Raw genomic sequence first — 20,070 nt, 5'->3', positions numbered from 1 at the left:
GGAAACGGTCAAAAACATTCTACTTACTACCTACTTCCTTATAAACCAGATACATTATTCCACTTATTAGGTTAAACCTAATGAAACTGCCACTTTGTTGGTGAAAACTGGTCAATATTGGCAATTTTATATGGCTCGATGTAACCATACGTCACCACTCACTGTTTTCATTTCTCCCATGTAAGCTGTAATCTCTGAGAGAGTGTCAATGTCATTAAGGCAGTTTGGGGTTAGCTAATTTGCCATGAATAGCTGAGAAAAAAAAAAAAATCTAACACTGTTGTACCCAAATCCAGACAATATGGATGTCTGAAACAATAATGCTGTATTTGTATTATGCTTTGTTACTTTGAAACACTAGCAAATTAGCACTAAATGTATGTATGGTGTGACAGGTTCTGTGTTCCTGTCCTGCTGCCACAAATAGAAGCTTTTCAGATAAAAGATCTTCTTCCCATCCTCCAAAATAACACTTGTCTCTTGAATTTCAGCAGGCCCAGCAAGCTTCCACAACACTGTGACAATCACTCTTGGCACTGAGCAGAAATCCAGACACAGACTGCCACAACATCTGTGGGAAGACCTGCTTGAAGGGAAGATGGGACTCTGGATCCTACAAAACTTCAAGAGTCTGTCATTCAAGTGCACTTAAAGATGGCATTTTGAGGCTTAGTACAGATCCAACATAGGAGTTCTTAAAAAAAAAAAAAATGAAATGGGGCTCCTCCAAGAATGAGACAGGAAGACAGACTTGAACATCAATGGAACATAATTATGAGAAGCTGCAGATAGAAAAGTATAGGATGAGCTTCATGAAGAGGAGGCAAATCAGGAAACTGAAAGACTAATCAAGTATTCTTATCAACGGAAATGGAGAAGGGCTTTAAGTTCAGTACTAAGCCTATCAAAGGAAGAACAAACTCAATTTAATCCAATCAACACTTATTAAATGCCTATTTTACGCCAGGCACTGGGTTAGCACAGCTAGAAATAGTAAGATAAACCAGATGCTATTTCTACCCTACAGGAGTTTCTGGGCTGGTTGGTGGAAGGAAGATAAATATGTAACCAAATAATGTTAATAAAATGTGATCAGTGTTCTAAATACTAACAACAATAGCGGCTATACATGCACAGCAAAAAATGTAAAGGAAATACAGATGGAAAAATTAAGTTTGCTTGGAAAGGCCCAGGGAGGGTAGGGAAGAGAAATAATTGGAGGTGGACCTCACAAATTACTCACAGTTCAGTAGGCAGACAGTGGGGGCAAGAAGGAGAGTGGTCTGCTACAGTTTCGGGATAGGATGGACACAAGGAATGGCTGCAAACCAAGCTGAGGAATGTTTATGAAAAGTCTCATATGCTCAGCTTAAGAATCTGGATTTTATCCAGGAGGCATTTAGTCTTTTTAAGAGATCTGGTCAAGTCTGATTTAAAGAGACAAAAGGAAAGATGCTTTCCCAGAGAACCATGAAGTAGGGTCATAGGAGACTGTCTGGACAGAGACTAAGAAAATCTAGACCACAGGGAGTGCAGAAGGAGTAGCAAGGAGGGGACATACTGGGGAGAGCAGACCTTCAAACTGGAATGCAAAAGTGGGAGCAGAAAGTCTGAAGACTCAGAAGAAAAAGAGAGATGAACAGAATTCTGGCGTGGAAGGAGGGAGGGTCACACAGGCAGAGAGAAGAGCAAGGTTAGGAGATCGGCCTTGGGAGAGATAATATCTCTTCCTCAGAGACATAAAAGAAACCAATAAGAAGGGGGTAAAAATAGAGGTAATACTGCAGGGAGGAATTTAAGAAGATTCATCACCATTGGTGCCTCCTCAGAATAATGAAAGGGGAAAGGGATGGGGCTCTGTGGAAAAGGAGCTGGGTGGGAACCACCGTTGGAGGCTGGGGAAATGGAAAAGCCAGAGATCCATAAAAGTGATAATCCAACAGATCCTGACCCAGGATCTACTTGGGCTAACAACTCACACATTGCTGATCTCTCTCATGCACACATTCCATTTTTTTCCAAGAGTAGGTATTCTGAGCTTGTCAGTTCATTCATCATTGGTGATGCTATTATCTCTGATAGGTGGTGAATGACATCCAAGAGGAAAATTTAGTTTCCTTAGTCTGACACTCAGAGCCTCTTCTAATGTAGCCCTCAGTCTACTCTCTGATCTTTCTCCACCTCCATCACTTACTACTCTTCAGGTTCAGAAACCCAAATGCTTTCCGGCTCAGGCACATAACCCCAGTGTGAGAAGAGGCAGGGTCTGATACAAGAGGGGGTGGTGAGGTCTGTGGATTAAAAGCTGTTACATTTTCTTGCTCTCTAGGGTCAAACAAAATACATAAATACAACTTGGTATTTCAAGGACTTTCTCTTTTAAAATACTACATGGGACAAATCCAGCCTCCTCCAAGAAGACTTCCCAATCAATGAGACTCCCATATAGGAGTTCCTTCTCAAGTCTCCTTTGGTGCTTACCCGCATTTTCTTTTTCATCACTCACTTGTACTTAAAAGATGCTATCTTTCATTGCACAGAGGTCAGGATGCGAGCTTTGGATTCAGATGGCCCTGGGTTAAAACCCTGACTTTGCCATTTTTAGGTTTCAAGGCCATAAACAAGAGACTTTTGTTTTATAAGAATCACTTTCCCCATTTGTAAATTGGAAATAATAATAGTATCATATAGGGTTATTGTGGCAATAAAATTAAATAACGTATGCACAGTACTTACTGGGGTGCTCAGCATGCAAACACTCAAATATTTTTTTAAAATATGAGTTTTCTGCAACCATATATTAAACAATGAAACAAAACTACACACACATGGCATTCATATAATTCTTCCCCATTTGAAAAGTGATTTCTACACTCCCCTTTGCTTCTTATAAACCTATGTATGGAGTCCATACAATCACAGATCAATAATAATAACTAGTAGCAACCTTGTAAGATACATTTTATTTTTGAGAAAGGGAAACCGAGACTCAGGGAGGTGAAATAGACTTTGCCAAGGCCACACACAGTGAATAATCAGTAGAAGGGATTCTATCATGGGTTTCCACGGGCCAGGCTTTTTCTGACCTTTTGCAACTATCAGAGATAGGAAGTGTGTCAAGAGCAATTAAACACTTAACAGTCACATTACCCCAAGTTTAGGATGGAAATTGAAAAATACATTTAATGAGACTCTGAATGAGGAAGATGAGAGTCCAAACACCATGGCCTAGAATGATCCTGGCCAAGACCTCTTGAGGACAATTGTACTTCATCAAGACAGTGCCACAGAATCTTAAATATAACCAATCCCATGTGTGTGGACTCCCATTTCTTCCATTAACAAATATGGCACCACATCACCATAACTGATGCCATCTGAAGGAAGTGAGCCATTGTTCCACAGAGCAGAATGCCTCTAAAGGGCATGATACCCAATCTCCCCACTGAGTGTCATGACAGAGGTTCTGTCCAAGCACCCTGGAGCCCTGAAGGATAAGAAATTTGACTTGACAGGATGAGTACACAGTATGTTCATTTTCAAACAGGGATCGGGAGCAAAACCAAGGGAAAAAGATCTCGAATTCTGCAATCTGTCTTCAGTACTTTCCCAAACTACATTAAAAAAAAAAAAAAAAAAAAGTAAAAAACAAGACGGAGGTAAAGTCATCAATAAAAAAAGTAATGAAATAGACACAGAGGCTAAAAAGTGGACTTATCCAAAAAGATCATGTTTTATCAACTTCGTTTCTCTGACAGAGCAAAAAGTTCAGTGTTCAAAGTGAGCAGCAAAAGAAGCTGGATTTTTGGTTACATGTGACAGTCTCATAGGAAATTAGGTGGAATTAGGAGGGGGAAAAAGGAGGAAAAACGGGATCTGGTTGAAAAAAAGAATGAGATTGAGTTTCTGGCTATAAAGCCTTCTGGAATTTGGAGTGGGAAAATAAGTGGAGTGGTGTGCTTTAAAAAAATAAAAGGGAATACCTTGTCCATGTCTGGTTCTACTTCTATCTGTGAGGCAACCTGCTGGAGTCTTCCTAAGAATGGTCTCCTATTCTCCCACAGTAATGTGATAATGAGAAGTAACAGTTACTGAGCCCCTACAATGTGTCAGACACTGTTTTAAGTATTTTCTAGATGTTAACTTCTCTCACCTGCCAACAAACCTGTGTGCTAGGTCTTGCTGATGTGAAGTGCTCAGCAACTGTGCTTACCTGGACGTACCCACCACACTCTGAGCCATGCTTCCTCCTATCTGTAGCAGCTTGCAAGATGAGCCTCATGCATACACAAAGCCTCCAAGACACAACAGGTATGATTAAAGATCTCAGGGGTTTTCTAAAGCAGGACTGTCTCATTAGTTACAACTTTGATAAGAACACCTGGCTGGCACTGGCATTTCTAAGGTCTCAGAAGCCTTTGGTTTGGGTCTGCTAACGGGTGCTGACTGGGAGAAAGAGAAGGATATCTGGCAGACAAGGGGAGTGCTGGGTAAGGGTGCAGAAAGCTAGCTCCTGACCCCAGCCCTGCATTCTCAGGCCATGATATGTAGGCAAACCTTTCAAGTCTTATTTCCCAAACTACAGAATCTATAAAAGCAGTGAAGAGTGGGGGTAGATCATCCAAGAAAAAAACTGAATCAGGTAGCAAGTAAAAATCCTCACCCTTGTAAGAGTATTCTTGATTATTTAAGTCTACACAATTGGTTAAAAAAAATCATTCTAGTTCTTTGATGTATGAAACAAATAGTTCATTTGGTGACAAACTCCCTTATCTTTTCAAGTGTAATTTTAAATCAATGTTGTATTTAGAATATCAATTAATGTCCCCTTAAGAGTAGTTTCCTTACACAAGCCTATAAAGTGGCACTGTTCTGTGATGAAAATGAGAGAAATATTTTTCTTAATGTAAAATTTATATTTTTTAAATGAGATTTTGTGTGTAAGATTCCTTTGGTTTATAAAATGTGGTGAGGGTAATTTTTAATTTAAAAGTATGAATGAGTAAAATACTAAGGTGGCAACTATATGCTATTGCAAAAATATCTTCTGAAATTTAACTCATCTGTGAAATCCAAAAGCCTTGGATGCATGAGTGTAGCTCAGACAAGCAGAATCGCAGTAAGACAAGAAAGCTGTTCTTTTTGTCAGTTGTCATCTTTCACCAATTGGTAAAACCATACCTTTCATTACAAGAATGTTCTGCTATCTTCAGGTTATTCTTTGAGTGAAAAATGCATAAAGTGGATTTTCAAACTCAATTTCTTTATATATAACATATATATTTTCTTCTAGTTACATTTATTTGTTATGCTATATTAGATTGCACACATTAGATTTATAATAGAGTTGAATATAAAACCACTCTACCTATCTTCATCTTTTTTCTTTTTTTTAAAGATTTATATATTTGAGAGCGTATGTATGAATATGCATACATAGGGTTGGGGGAGGGGGAGAGGGCGAATCTCAAGCAGACTCCCCCACTAAGTGTAGAGCCTAACGTCAGCCTCCATCTCACAACCCTGCGATCATGACCTGAGCCAAAACAGAATCAGATGCTTAACGGACTGAGCCACCTAGTTGCCCCTCCCCATCATCCTGAGTACAAATGATCCTACACAGCCCCGTATGGAAAGACACAGGATGACATTTTCATTTTTTCCTTTTAAAAACACTTTGCCATTTTAGAAAATTTGGAAAGCACACAAGTCTCCAAAAACCAACTATGAGATATAATTTACATACAACACATTTCACACATTTGAGGTGCCAAGTAGATAACTTCTGACAAAGATATAAACCATTTTCATTGCCACAGAAAGTTCCCTTGGTCCTCTTTACCATCTCCCCTCCACATCTCAATTCAAGCAACCACTGATTTGACTGCCATCACTATCAATCACTCTATATGGAATATAAGAAACAGCACAGAGGATCATAGGGGAAGGGAGGGGAAACTGAATGGGAAGTCATCAGAGAGGGAGAAAAACCATGAGAGAACCTTAACTACAGGAAACAAACTGAGGGTTGCTGGAGGGGAGGCGGGTGGGGGGATAGAGTAATTGGGTGACAGGCATTAAGGAGAGCACATGATGGGATGAGCACGGAGTGTTATATGCAACTGATAAATCATTGCACACTACATCTGAAACAAAGTATGTAGTTTATGTTGGCTAACTGAATTAAAAAAAAAAGAATTTCCATACGACTGAATCACACTGTATATACTCTGACTTTTCACTCAGCACAACTTGAGATTCTTTCCTGTTGCATGTGTCAGTGTCAGTAGTTGGTTCCTTTTTATTGTTGAATAGTGCTTTTCGTAGGAATATAGCACAGTTTGTTTATCCATGCTACTCTGGAGGGACCTAAGGATTGTTTAGAGTTTTTGCCTGAGTAACACTCCTTTGGATATTAGTGGACGGGAATTTTTATGAATATATGTTTCCAATTCCCTTGTGTAAATACCCCAGAGCAGAACTGCAGGATCATTTAATAATTGTGTGATTAACCACATAAAAACTTTACAGTTTTTGAATCAGGTGGCATCACATTATACCCAATAACAATGTATGAGACATCTAGTTGCTACACGTATTCAGCAACCCACCAACAGTCCACTGGGATGAAGGAAAGGATTGGAGCTGGCAGCAACAATCTGCCCTGGGGGCAGCATCAAGGGCTTTTTGAGGCAAAGGTCTCTCAGTTGGGAACCTAAACAGGATCTGTGGGTGGGTTTCAGTTAAACTACAGCAAAACTTTCTAATACTTAAATTTTTCGCCTATTAATGTGACAAATCCTACAACAGGGCCTACCCTGGGTAACAATTTGTCTGAAGACCTAAATAACAATCTCTAAAAAGAAATGAAGCTGACAGTCTGATCTCCATTTATACTTTTCATTCAAAGCAGTTTTTTTTTAATTGACCTCATCAAACCTAGGATGACATCTGCAGCCCTTTCTGACGTTTAGAAGTCTATTATCCTGAGTCATCAAGACAATTGAATGGAGCACCCCTGGTTTAAGAAAGTTGGGGAGTGTAAAGGTGATATTAGTAAGCTTTTTATTCAAAGGTGTTAAAAAACAATAAATGCTGTTATTGGAAAATTAACTTCTGGGAAATAGGCCCTGATGATGTCAGAAACTTTACTATGTAGATACATATGGCTTGAGGTTTAATAAAAAATGTAGAGCACTTTATACAAAAGAGAAATGTAACAAAACACAAAACACAAAGACATAGAAAAGGAAAACATGTTATTCAGAAGGAAACCAATAATGAAAAGAAAATGTAGAGATGAAGTGCTGTGGTACTTACATATGCTCAAGTTTTACTTGGCTACACTGGATTCTAATAAGTAGTATACTCACAAGTAGATGACATAAAGTAACTATTCCACTTCTTTTGATACTTGTTGACCACACACTCCACTGGTCTCTATGGGTAACTTATGTTAACTTATTATGTCTTTATTATAGACAAGGAAGACAACAGCAGAAGGGTAAAGAGGTAGAAGAGCTCAGAGAAAGCAGCACAGAAGGGAATACTGTTAGCAAACACACAGAACCACAATCCAGAGGTCCGATAAAGATAGAGGTTTCCACTTTATTCAATTGCATAAGCAGAACTGACAAATCCCAGGGTGCTACATCTCAGTAGAATATTTTAAAAAAGGGAATGAGGTACGGAGGGTGGTTGGAGCACAAAAAGAACCAGAAATACTCATTTATTTTGCAGGAGTCCACTGGGAAATACTACAAATCAATACCGACCATTTGCAGGGGATATTCATATGATAAGTATTTATTCCTGCAGACATCTGGACATCTAAAGAATTCCCATTGCTGGGCCACAAATAAGACTACATGGAAACCTTTTACATGTTCAAAATGGCTTTTAAAAATATTTTATATTCTGGGGAACTCTGAGTGCTTCACTCATAAAAATAAGTCCTTCAAGTTGGCAGGGGTAAGAACCCTTTCCAGATGGAGAACTCAATGCTGAAGGAGGTAAACTCACTTTAGCATAGCAGCCATAGGAACAACACAAGGCACAGCCAGGGGCTGAAATCGCCTCAAACCTGAAAATATTCTTAACTGTGCATAAAAGAGAATCTGAAAGTTGCCTGTGAGCTTACACCTGGCCCCAGTAGAGCTTCCTCATCAACATTCCAAGCCGGCCTCAGAAAGCTGGAGAGAGAATCTTGCAAGCACAGGAAAATAGACAAATTTCTTTCCTTCAAGCCTAATCTGATGATTTAAATCTATCTATCCTAATGCCTCTCAGGTGTTCTCACCATCCTATGCCTTTTAAGAGAGCTTCTGCAGGAAGGTAACACTAGTAGCTTCTCTTCTGATTAAACACATCTGCCACAAAATAGCAGGTGCCTTCTGGACACAATGAAAGTCTCAGAAATTCTAATAGGAAATTTGCAAAAGGTTTTGAATGCTCATATATTGAAACATATCTTAAGTTTTCTTTGACTTTGGAGAAAATGGGAATGTTTGTGTAGAATTTAATGTCCTTCAAAAGGAGGCATAAAAAAGGTTAATATAGTGGATTTGCTGGCTAAAACATAAAAAAAATTAAGCTACTGATGTTAAAGCAGGAAAATTTTCAAAAAAAAAAAGGTTAAAATCTGGACTCATCAGATAGAAAAATGAATACATTTAAGTTTTTTTTTTTTTAACTCATTATAAGAAGAAACCAAGACGAAGTAAAACCAGGACATTACAAAGGAGAATCCAAAAAAGAAACAGCCAATAGATCAGAGAGTAAAATGAATATATAAATGGCAGGCAAAATTCACCCTTTCCACAATGGCAAGAAAAGTGAATTGAACCTCTGGGGGACAGAATTTACACACCTACAACAAGGATTATTTTGTATTGCTATCAGTTATCTACAACTCACAGAGTTGTAAAAACAGTCCCGTGGAATTAGATAGCCCCAAATGGTGTGCTATTGATGATGCATAGCTTTTCACAGAAGCATCATTTTTTTCCATGCACAGATCGCTGACCATCATATTTATTGCTGTATTCCCCCGGTACAGGGTAATACTCCATAAATACTCACTAAATGGATAAATCTCTACTATGTATCAGGAATTAAGCTAGGCCCTTCACATGCATCCTTCCATTTACTCTCCCAACACCACCCTTTAAAATAATTATTCTCATTTCACTAATGAAAAACTAACTTGTGTGATGTGGTACAGCTATTACTTGTCAAAGGTTGGGGGTGGAGGACAAGCGAGGACAACTCAGGTCTGTGAAAGCCCTTTTCCCCTCTCTTTCCATTTAATATATGTTCTTTTTATTTGCCATCACTGTACCATCTGCCTCTAAATTAAGGGATTGTTTATAGGTTACAATGGTATAACAAACACACTTGCTTGATGAGCACGATATTGGAGGTTCACGCTCTGAGAAAAATAAATGAACAGCAACACTCAAGAGAATCTAAGCATAAAGTAAGAGACTCATCGACATCTTTTTTGCAACCTTGCAGATAAGCACAGGCTATTTACCAGCCCAGACTACCTCTACTCCTCCACTCCACCTGGATGCTCATTTCCCAATTTTCAGGATAATAAAGATAGATGAATTCAACACTGTTTATATGTGTTGTTTGTTTTCCTAGAGATCAGAATAGCACTTAGGAGATCTTCATGCTTCCTAGGACCATGAACTGCTTTCACAGCAACGCTATGAGGCAGGTACCATATCCTTTCTGCAAATAAAGAAAGCTGAAGGGCACTAGCAACCTTCACAAAATCACACCATGAAGCTACAGCTCTGGGCTTCAGCCTGGCCCTTGTCACCACCCTCAGCCCTCCACTCTTTTCCAGGGGTGGGTGAAGTTTGCTCTGTCACCACAGATCTTAATTTTTCACAAGCCTCTTTGCCCTGTTTTTCACAGCCTAGCCTCCAAGGGTACAGACCCTCACAGCTTCCAGCATCTTGCAGCTGGTAACTGCAGGCTGGAGTTCTATTCTCTGGCCACTTGGCACTTGTGATCACCTGGGTATTTCACCTTCACCCTTGGAGAGGCAGGGGCCAGAGGACAGGGGAAGAGAGTGGTTTTCCAAGGCCTCAGATAGCTGAATGACAAAGATGTAGGTCAAATGTTAACGTGAAATCCTCCTCTCTGTTCCCTAAACCCCCAATACTATTCTGCTTTCTTTTCTTTCCTGAAAGCAGGCTGCCCTCTTAGAATGAATAGTGTTTTCAGACACCATCAGATGAGTCTTGACATGAATAATAGCAAAATACTAGCATGTAGAAGGTGTCAATAAATGGTCAAATTAGTGGGTCACTTAATATTATTTCATTGTAATCTTCACAACAACTCTTGGGGACAGGTACTATTATTATCTTTGTTTTGGAGATGAGCAGTGAGATTGGGTAACTTATTCAGCTGAAGCAGCTTGCCCAAGATTCCAAGAAGGTTGTGATGTACCTATATCTGTGGTGGTACTTGGCGACCAAATGGGCCATCAAAAGCAATATGACGGCTGTTCAAAACACATATCTCAGGTCCACAGCCTCTTTCTTCATATCACTGAGCAGAAAGCCTTGGGAAGTGGTACCATGGACTCCGAGCACTGCAGCATAAGACCTTTATTTCTACGGGATGTCATACTCATCCTCTACAAACCAGGATAAATACCTACCCTTCCCTCAAGGGCATCTCACAATTCCCGTTCATAATAAAGAGAACACTACTTTCAAATAAGATCACAAAAAAGCTTTTGCCATTATTCTATCACACAGGCATTAAGAAACATTAAGTACACATTATCAGATGAAGGCGACCATAATCAGCCAAATGGTGACTAACTGATTGATTGCTTTTAGGGGTGGAATAACATACCCTGTATGGGATTTTCTTATATTCTTTAGGGAGGGACTAAGAAAAGAAATTAAACACTTGGAATCTAAACTAAGTTCTGACACTGCCTTTACAATTTTAGGAATTTCATCTAAAAAGCCATTATTTTAGTTGGTGTAGGGGAAGCAAAGTGTGTTCAGGACAATTTTAAGACTTAAGTTATGAGGATTTCATGCTCTGTTAACTCATCTTGAGCAACAGTTGAGTGTATTCCTTACATATTAAAACACTACCAATTTTGTCAGCAGGGAATCTACGATAAAATTAGCTCACTGTTCTTTTGAATTAGAATCCTTTCTTTCCAAAGTTTTTTTTTTTTTTTGTACAATTCAAATATGTCAAACAGGCATAAAGGGAGCTGCTTTAGTTGACACACCATCTCAACCCAAAGCATATCCCCTGTCTCTCTGGCAATCTTTAGCGTACCCAAGGGCTCCAAGGAACACACTATGAAAACCACCCATTTTGGAAAGAGGCTTGGCATCCACAGTGCTGGGCTACTCAAGAGCAAGTCACTTGCCCACTAAGAGTAATAGTTTTTTCTTAGAAAAAAATATGGACTAGAATCAGGACTTCTCAGTATGTTTTTCCTCTAAAGCACAGTTTTGGTGCACAGAGCATGTTCTTTAGTCGGATTTTTCATTATGGTGCTTGCAAAAGTGGAGGGAGGATGCTACCCATATCCATGCAGACCCTCAGGGCAGGAGCACAGGTGAGGTCTGGGGAAAACGTCCCTGACTTGGATGGGCTTCCATGGTGGCCCCAATGCTCCTGCTCGCCTGCTCTGTTCTCAATGGAGAGACATGATCCTAAGGGCTTCTGCAGTTCATTATACTGTCATTGTTTGTTTTCTTTCTTTCTTTCTTTCTTTCTTTCTTTCTTTCTTTCTTTCTTTCTTTCTTTCTTTCTTTCTTTCTTTCCTTTTTTTTTAAGATTTTATTTACTCATGAGAAATACAGAGAGAGGTGAGGGAAAGACATAAGCAGAGGAGGAAGCAGACTCCCTGTGAGCCTGATGTGGGACTCGATCCCAGGACCCTGGGATCATGGCCTGAGCCAAAGGCAGATGCTCAACCACTGAGCCACCAGGTGCCCATAGTTTCTAAGGGCTTCTTGATCTCTACATATAATATTCAAAGCCCTTTGGATCTAAATGGAATCTTCATTTTTGTTTTGAAGATATTCATCTCAGGGACAGTAAGTATTATATTCACTTCAGAATTTTCCTATTTTGAAATCTTTCCTACTTAGAACATTTAATACTGATCCTGTAACCCAGCTAATTTGAATGACTTTTTCTTTTTTTCCTCTAGGATTGGTACACACTCATTTTCTCTAGAGTTCCCCAACCCCTTACCCTGATTTCCACATACGTGTCCTGGACAGTCAGAATCTATGCTTCTCTGTAGCTGCTTATGCTTATTAAGCAGCATAGCTTGCACGGATCTGCAATCCATCCTCCCCTTTTAAAGTAAACCCAGAAAATTTCAGCAAGGAGAGGCATTTCATTGTAAGGGTATGGGAAAGGCCACCGTGATGGGGAGAGGAAGAGGGAAGAAAATATTTTGGATACCGCATACTTTACCAGTAATGTCATGCTGTTTGAATGACTCACTGTAGATCTGATACTGATTCGGACAATGTTTCTTCAACCACTTGCAGACATCCTGCTGAGTCCACAGAGCCACTGGTTTTGACAGCTTCACCGTAGCCGACTATAAATGAAGAAGGAAAAGGTCTGTGAATGCCAGCACCACGTCTGGAAAGGTACTACAGTTAGAAGTCCTACTGTGTGTGGTCAAGGCTACCAGCTGGAATCCTTGAAGATAAGGATCTGGCTGCTTTTCTCCTAACCTCTACAGACCTTCTCCATATCCCTGAAAACCAGAAAAAAAGGTCTAGGTGGAAAAGACCATAAAAATTATACTTTTTCTCAAGTTATCATCTCTACCAGCAAAAAATCCCCAGGAAGTAGTGTTTTCTGACAAATACTTCAACAAGACAATGCTGTTGCTAAGCAATTAATTAAATTTTAGGGGTGAAATAGCTGCCCCCCAGTGGCCATTCTCTGTACTGTAAGATAGTGTCCATTTCTCCTCCTCTGAGACCTCTAGGGTCTAGTGCAACAGCAGCCCTGACAGGTGCTAATAATTATTTTAGGAATGCATGTTGTTGGATTTAGATACCTACATACTAAAGAGTGTAATATGGCCTGGGAGTGGTCCTGTAAAGTCTAGGAATTATTTATGCCATAGTGGGGAAGCAAAAAAGTCAATTCCATCAGCCCGTGGAGAATGGTAATCAGATAACGGGGTGGCTAAACCTGATGTAGAAGCCAACTCATCAAGGCCTTTTATTGCTTACTAGATCTTTCAGGAGAGGTTTATGAAACAAAACAAAACAGAGGTGCAGAGGACCCAGCCTTTGACAGATGGCAGGTTACAAATTCATTCATTAATTAACATGCATCAGCTCTGTGCCAGATGCTGGTCTTCCTCATGGATCCCAGCAACTTGGCTGACGCAAGATGAAAGCTTATTTATAATTTTTTTTATCATTCCAGGTCAGTGTTTGTCAACATAATAGGATTATAATATCAAAAATTCTTTAAAGGATGTTGGCTGGTACATAGACCTGGCCTTAAATATCACTGACCTTCTCATTAAAAATCATTTGCTTTTACTACTCTTTCAGTCTTTCAGGTTAAGGGAAGAAGACAGCCCCAATTTTGTATGACTGTGATTTAATATCTTTCAAACACCTGCTAACATTTTTGACAATGAGGGCTTGCTTCAGTCTTACGATCTTCATCAGAAAGCAACTGTTCAATTTTATATTAGTCATCTTCATCAGAAAGCAACTGTTCAATTTTATATTAGTTATATTTAAGGTTAATTTTGTTTTACAGTAAATAAATTATGGTAAAAAATAAAATTTTTAGTAATATCTAGTTCATTTTAAAAACAAATTTGTTCAAAAACGATCAATTTATTTATTTTTATTAGATTTTTTAATTTAAATTCAACTTGCCAACATATAGTATAACACTCAGTGCTCATCCCATCAAGTGCTCTCCTTAGTCATCCACTCACCTCACCCCCCCATCCTCCTCCCCTTCCGCAACCCTCTGTTTGTAAGAATGGTCAATTTAAAAAAAATGAAGGGAACAGTAGGAGAGATGGTAAAATAATAATAGACATGACATGCACAATTTACATTTGTGAAACATAGTGCTCAAGTGGTTCTTTGCTTTGTTAGTATATTTCCATTTGTACGATTCTTTGGACCATGGCTTACAAAATCACAATATTTTTACTTTATGCTGTGATAATTTTTTTCACTCTGTGATTTTATACATGTATATATATATACACACATACATGTACATATATACACATCCATACACATAGAGCTGCTTTTCATTCTTTGAAAATTCATTCATTGGCATTCCTACACTGATATTTGGGGTTGATGTTCCCTCTCCTTGAATTTCAGCAAGGTTGGTGATGGTCCTGACCAATGGAATGTAGTGGAATTGATGATATCTATGTGACTTCTGAGGCAAGGTCACAAAGATACAGCTTCTGCCTAGCTCATCCTCTTAGGCACTCAGCTTTGGAACCCAACTATATGCTGTGAGAAAGCTGAGATCACATGAAAAGACAAATGTAGAAATTCTGGCCAATTCCCCAATTGATGTTTCAACTGACAGCCACCACCAACCATCAAACAAATGAGTAGACAAGTTGCAGATGATTCCAGCCACCAGTCTTTGAGTTTTCCAAATGAGGCTCCCAGACATCACGATGCAGAGACAAGCCATCCTTACTGTGCCCTAAGTGAATTCCTGACTCATGTAACCCATGAGCATCACAGATTGCTGTCTTTCACCACTAAGTTCAGGATAATTTGTTCTGCAACACCAGTAATAACTGGAACACTTAGTTATATGCTGCTGAGGACAGATCTGTTTTAACTGTGGTCTCAGAATGCCTTGTCTCTAATAGGTGCTACATAGCCGCAAGGAGTAAGTGAATGTATTAATGAAATTAACCCAGCGGTGAATTTCAAGGGTAGCTCTTTGCTGCTCTCTACCCACTGTATTGTGCTCATGTGGCTCCTAGTCAAACATTGTCAGCCTCTTCCTTCCACCTCCCATCCCCGAGTCACGGGCTGCTAGCCATGTTCCCTGCAAGCTCTGTATGCAACCGCATCACTTTCCTAATTTGGATGAGCAAGGAGGACCTCTGGTGTGGACGGCGCAAATAAGTGAATGTTTTGTTGTTCAGCTTCTTCCCTTTCTGCTCATCGTTACCTCCTTTCCTTTACATGATTAGGAACTTGAATTTTGGCTCTTTTAAGCTAGAAATGCACCCACTGTCGTGTTTCACAAGTCAGCACCTCTGAATCTGCCTCCTTCCTGCTCTTAAAACTTTTCTTCAGATTAGCTGAATGAGTTCGTAGCTGACACATCATTACCCTGAAACCCTTTACAAGTTTCCTGCAAGGAAAGCTAATCACATCTTTTGAAAACCCCTATAAACCAGTCATAGATGGCTGTAAATTACGAAGGGAAAGACAGGCGAATGAAGTTGCTTGTATATTAATATACTGAACTTTCTGAAAGACCATCTTTAACTTGCTCCCTTCCTAGGAAACAGAGGGCTCTCAGCATCAAGTCAAAGCCCCTCAAAAGAGCTTCAGGTAGAGATTAACCCATTCCTGCCAAGTTGATTCAGGAGGCGCCTTATCAGCCCACCATGTTTGCTTTTGTCTCAGATTTTCCCTTTGTCATAAATTCAGGTGTTCTGAGGCCAATACTCAAGGAGGTGCTTTGTTTTTCCTTCAGAGTATACTCTTACTAAGAAGTAATTTGGTAACACTTGTTTGGACAGCAATTAATTCAAAGCCTTAGGCATAGATTTTTAAGACTGCAGGAACCTACAGGGATCTGCCTCCACGTAAACTGGCATAAATAAAATGGGGGAGGGATGAAGAGTCCTATCATTAAGCACTGCTTGTCTCTTCTTAATCAGAGAGTGATAAAAGTACTGGCCCCATTTATTAGCTGATTCTTAGCCTTGGCTTTATTATGAAATTATTAGTTTGCTACACATCAACTTGTTAAGAGGCATAATGACTCCACTTGCCCCAGTCTGCTGCTGCTTATGGATTCTCAGAGCTGACTTTATTTTTTCTGCTTGAGCTGCTCTTTGCGTAGCACCTAGGTGAACCTCAGCCACTTGTCCTATCATGATTGCCCTATCTCTAACAGCAACTAAATCTGGGGCATGAATGCCATAACCTGATCCTTTTAAAGAGTTTAAACCTCCATGTGCAATTTGGAACAACGAGGAGCATATGCTAAACTCATGTCAATCCATGTATGGTTGTCCCACCGGGAGGTGCAGCATCGTCAAACTTAATAGCTCCACAATGTTATTTCAACCACCCACCTTTCCTCTGCTCTACTCACAGCTCTCTTTGTAAGCGACTCTAGCCAAAACTATTCTGATATGTTGTGTTTCCCAGTGGGAGCCAAGACCAAAACAGTTCAAAAACAAAGAGTATTTCATATTTATTAGAAATAGTAAACTAGTAAAAAACAAAAAAACAAAAAACAAACAAACAAAAAACCCATCCTGCCCAAAGGCAAACATTAAAAAAACATTTGCCCCAGTTCCCTTTCTCCTGGCTCAGGTCTACCATACCATTCACTGGATTTATAGCCCTGGAGACAATTTGAGTTTGTTTTGTTGCTCTGAAAGAAGCCAGAGGCAGTTTGTTATCTTAACCCCATGCATTGTGACACCAAACAGAATCCCAGGCATTTCCTCTCTGAATTGGTCCTGGCCTTTCTATAGACAAGCTGAAAACGCACTTCAGGAGCTTTTAGGGTCTATTTTACAAGGAGATCTCATTTGGGGTGGAAGATGCATCCCTGAGGGAAAGTTTGTTTGCAAATTACTTTTTTTGGGCACATGATTTCTTACTGTTATTCAACAGTTTCAGCCCTGTTTTTACAGTAATTTTTAATTTGTATTTACATGGAGAGAACCCTTAAGTTTTGAGTTCTTGGAGGTAAACTTTAAGCTTTTCTAAGTTATAAAATAATTAAATGCTTTAAGGAAATTTGATATTGAAAGAACATGTTACAAAATGCTTTTCAAGTTAAATTTTATCTTGTCATTCGATTATCCCTTACCTGTTTTGCAACATAAAATCTCTTTAATATACTAGGTTTTGATTTATAAGAGAACACTGCAATTTTACACTCCCACTGGCTGTATAAACTCAAGTAGGTAAGCTTACATGAGGCCCAGTGGGCTAACTGGGGAAAAGTAGAGAACTCATAGATCATTTATACCCACTGGCAAGTCAAACTGAGCTTTGTGCCCAAATACCAGGAAGTGGTAAACACATTTGCAGCCTCTCATTATAAACAGGTGTTTGCAAGTTCCCTTACAATCGTGCAATGTTCTCCATTTAGAATCCGGTCTTCTTTTCCATTGGTTTAACCACTGTGTAATCTTACTCAAGATGGGGAAAAGAGATTGAAGAAAAGGACAAACATACATACAACAAGGTATTTATGTCTCCAGGCACAGCTTTTGAAGCTCATTCGCCCTCCCCCCCCCACCCCCAAAATGGAAGGATGGGCTAGTTCACAGAATCCTTGACTTGGAATTCATTGATTTTCTAGTAGTAATAATGCCATCTTCTGCTGCCTTAACTCCTTCAGGAGTTAAGGAGGTACTTAGAAAGTTTTAATGATTCTCTCTCCTATTCTGTTCCCAGGATAGCTTCTGAGCTCCACTCAGTCATTCTTGGGTTTAAACGAAACTAAGATGAAGGAAGCTTCTTAAACTTTATACCCTCCAAGAGAAGATATCTCACTGCTAGCAAGTTAACAGATAAAAGCAAAATCTCCTCTCAGGTAAATGAAAGATAAATATATGTAGTGATATTTCACATTTTTTGGTCTTTAATTGACCATTTAATATCACCTCAGTCAGTCCATATGTCCTCATTGCAGTGTTCATCTCTTCTAAGCAGTGCAACAGCAATGGGGAAGCAACTTTACGAATTTTTCCAAATAAACAGTGTGACATTATGAGTTTCTTCAACTGTTCTTCACATACATCTCTTTTAGACCTTTAAATTTTCATTCTCCTCTACGGGGCATGATAGCTTGTTAGTATTGCCTTAAGAAGGATCTTAAATGGACTGACTACAAAAGGAAATATGTTATTGAAACCCAAACCTATCCTACCTATCTTCTTTCTTCTATCTTTTTTTTTTTTTTCCAAAGTCATTTCATTGGCTTACACTGAACTTAGAGGAAATCTATAATTTTGAGTTTTCTTCAAAGGAACTTGTGTCAAAGTAGGGGTTCTCTTTTCCTGAAAGTAAAATTTTAAGAACTTCAACTTTATTTTTCAGGTTTCAATACATCATGTGGAATCCTTTTTTAAAAAAAAAAAATTGAAGATTTTATTCATTTGAGAGCAAGTGAGTGAGCAAGCACAAGCAGCAGAGAGGGGCAGAAGGAGAGGGAGAAGCAGACTTCCTGTGGAGCAGGGAGCCTGATGTGGGATTCAACTCCACATCCCTGGGATCATAAGCCAAAGGCAGATGCTACACTGATTGAGCCACCCAGGCGCCCCATCATCTGGAATCCTTATTAACCAGTGTATTGGTTACTCTCCCATATTTGTACCATCCATGTAAATATCAGCTTTTGCAGGTACTCAAAAGTTTTTAAGAGAATAGGGTCCTGGGATTAAAAGTTTGATAACCACTCTTCTAAGACATTATTAGCGTACATCATTGAAATTTAAAAAAAAACTTGACTTAATTTTTTCCTTAATTTTATCCTGAATTTTAGTGATGGCCTTTTTCATTCCTAAATGCTCAGAACCAGTCTCTAGAGGGCTCTAAACAGTCAGTAGGTTCAAGTTTAAACCCAAGGTAAAAATCCAATCCACTTTAAGACATCTAAAATGGTGGTTAGTAAGCTGGGACTACGATAAATATATCAAGGTATGTTTGTGTGTAAGCTACCTGGATAAAGACCAATAGTGATTGAAGATAATTACTTTTCTTTAGAGCTGTACAAAATTTGGAAAAACAATGATCTAGGTTCAAGACTCTCCTTGAAAACTTGTAGCATCAAAGAATACATCCCATTGGGGTACCTGCGTGGCCCAGTTGGTTAAGAGTCTGCCTTTGGCTCAGGCCATGATCCCAGGGCCTTGGGATCGAGCCCCACGTGGGGCTCCCTGCTCAGCGGGGAGTCTGCTTCTCCTTCCCCCTCTGTTCTTCCCCTGGCTTGCTCACTCTCTCTCTCAAAAAAGAAATAAAATCTCAAAAAAAAAAAAAAAACTTGTGAAATGGGCTATTCCATTGCTAATAAGCTCTAAGGGCTTAAAATAGTTTTTTGTATTGAAGCCAAAGTCAGACTTCTATCCTCTTTCTCATGGATTCTGAGTCCTGCCCTTTGGAGCAATGCAAAACAAATCTCACCACTCTATGCACTGATTTCCATTTCACACATTGTACTGGTGCTCTCCATTGGGTCTCATAGTTTTTTTGTTTTAAACCATGGTATTTGTTGATAAATCAGAAATTATATCTCCAGCCCATTCTTCCCAAACTAAAGAATCACACACAACTGATTTCACAGTTCCATTTGCAGATCTAATAAACATTTCAAATTCAATGAACATTTCAATTCAGGTCTAAAACTGACCTGTCCTTCCCCTCAAAACTGCCTTTCTCACTTCATCTAATAAGGTAAACTCCATACTTTGTGCTACTGAAGCCCCAAATCCTAAATTCAACATATATTCCTCTCTCTCTTTTAATTTTTATTTTATTTATTTATTTATTTATTTATTTATTTATTTATTTATGATAGTCACACACACACAGAGAGAGAGAGAGAGAGAGAGAGAGAGAGAGAGAGAGGCAGAGACACAGGCAGAGGGAGAAGCAGGCTCCATGCAGGAACCCATTGTGGGACTTGATCCGGAGTCTCCAGGGTCATGCCCTGGGCTGAAGGCAGCGCTAAACCGCTGGGCCACCGGGGCTGCCCCCACGGGTCTACCTTTAATTATGTCCAGACTCCAATCTCTTTTCATCACCAACATTGCTATAACCCTGATCAAAA

At 39.4% G+C, this 20,070-nt stretch overlaps 1 protein-coding gene across 4 annotated transcripts in view; it reads right to left on the bottom strand.

The window, feature by feature from the left end:
- SAMD12 (sterile alpha motif domain containing 12) overlaps positions 1–20,070 on the bottom strand; it is a 385,722-nt gene that overhangs the window by 213,121 nt on the left and 152,531 nt on the right. For 3 of the 4 annotated variants that reach the window (XM_041768852.1, XM_041768853.1, XM_041768854.1), the window contains exon 3: positions 12,484–12,613. In XM_041768852.1, the coding sequence (XP_041624786.1) occupies positions 12,484–12,613 (130 nt within the window). The remainder of the gene's footprint in view (positions 1–12,483; positions 12,614–20,070) is intronic. The other variant, XM_041768855.1, reaches the window with a different exon arrangement.

This window comes from Vulpes lagopus, chromosome 9 (genome assembly GCF_018345385.1).
Source record: "Vulpes lagopus strain Blue_001 chromosome 9, ASM1834538v1, whole genome shotgun sequence".
In the NCBI taxonomy this organism is placed as follows: Eukaryota; Metazoa; Chordata; class Mammalia; order Carnivora; family Canidae; genus Vulpes; species Vulpes lagopus.
This window is presented reverse-complemented; position numbering and strand designations above follow the sequence as displayed.